Source organism: Oxyura jamaicensis (assembly GCF_011077185.1).
Source record: "Oxyura jamaicensis isolate SHBP4307 breed ruddy duck chromosome 22 unlocalized genomic scaffold, BPBGC_Ojam_1.0 oxy22_random_OJ64081, whole genome shotgun sequence".
In the NCBI taxonomy this organism is placed as follows: Eukaryota; Metazoa; Chordata; class Aves; order Anseriformes; family Anatidae; genus Oxyura; species Oxyura jamaicensis.
The window spans coordinates 1-1360 of record NW_023304591.1 but is presented as its reverse complement, the minus strand read 5'-3'; the positions used below and the strand labels follow the sequence as shown (position 1 = coordinate 1360).

Here is a 1360-nt window from a genome sequence, read left to right as displayed (position 1 = left end):
CGGGCTGGGCTCACCTTTCTGCCGGTAGATCGGGGGCTTCTTGTAGATGTTGAGCTCCGTCGTGTCGGTCTCTGCGCGGGGAAGGGAAGGGTCAGCGCCCCGGGAAGGTCCTCGCCCATCCCCATTTGCCCAGTTCCCCCAGTTGGGGGGGGGGGGGATGCAATGGGTCCCAGGGGGGGCGCTGAGCGGTGCGTACCGGGCCGGTGGAAGTGCTGGACGCTGCTGCGGGGCGTGCTGGCGGCCTGGCGGGGGGGGGGCTGCGGGGTGCTGCCGGGGGTCCGGCTCTCCAGCCACTCCCGGATCACCTGGGGGGGGACATTTGGGGGGTGGGGGGCAAGATGGGGGGGTGGGCGAGGGGATCGGCAACCCCCCCCCCCCCCCCCCACCCCAGTGCGTGCATCCCCGGTACTCACCTCGGGGGACGGAGGAGGAGAGATGGATTTGGGAGACAGGGAGCGCTGCAGGGGGCGAGAAGGGGGTCATTCCCGCAGCCCGGGACCCCCCCCCTCATCCCTGGGGAGGGGGCTTTTTCCCCCGGGGGGGCTCCCCTCACCTCCCGGCTGCGGGGCAGCTCCACGTGCTCCATCAGCGAGTAGGTGAAGTGGGGCTCGTAGATCATCAGGTCGGGGCGCTCGATGTCCAGGATCGCCTTGTCCTTGGGGATGGCAGCCAGGTCCTTGTAGCCCAGGACCTCGTTGTCCATTTTGGCCTGGGAGGGAGGAAAACAAACCCCCCCAAAAAATAATAATAATAAAAAAGCCTCGTTTTTGGGTGCGGAAAGGGAATACGGGCATGTTTTCCAGCACCCCAGCGGAGCGGGGAGGGAGCGAGCTCTCACCACGATGCTGGAGGGCGATCCCGGGACGCTGGAGCCACGCGAGGAGCAGACGCTCCCAGGGGAGGTCAGCGGTTGCTGGAAGGAAGGGATTTGGGATTTGGGATTCGGGATTTGGGATTTGGGATTTCAGATTTGGGATTTCAGATTTGGGATTTGGGATTTGGGATTCGGGATTTGGGATTCGGGACTCGGGATTTGGGACTCGGGATTTCGGATTTGGGATTTCGGATTTGGGATTCGGGATTTGGGATTTCAGATTCGGGATTTGGGATTCGGGCAAAACCTGGGCACGGGGAGGGCTCCAGGCTGTACCGGGGGCACGGCACGAGGGCGCGGGGACACCCCAAAAAGGGAAAGCACCCCAGGGGAAGGGGGATTCCTGGCCGGGCCCCGGGGGTCTCCTCGCCTCCAGCCTCCAGGATGAGGGCTTGGGGACCCTTGGGAGGGGACGGTGACACGTTGCCACTAGATGGTGCTGCCAGGCTGGGAGGAGGAGGAAGGCAGGGGAGGAAGGCTGCCCCA

At 65.0% G+C, this 1360-nt stretch overlaps 1 protein-coding gene across 1 annotated transcript; it reads right to left on the bottom strand.

Moving 5' to 3' along the window:
• Nucleotides 1-5: 5 nt before the first annotated feature.
• LOC118158207 (dematin-like) lies at nucleotides 6-913 on the bottom strand (the record flags this gene model as incomplete). The annotated part of the gene is made up of 5 exons (XM_035312833.1): nucleotides 6-71; nucleotides 197-305; nucleotides 414-458; nucleotides 554-709; nucleotides 839-913. Coding segments are annotated over 5 exons (451 nt in total), but the record flags the coding sequence as incomplete, so codon positions are not given.
• Between the last annotated feature and the right edge of the window lie 447 nt (nucleotides 914-1360).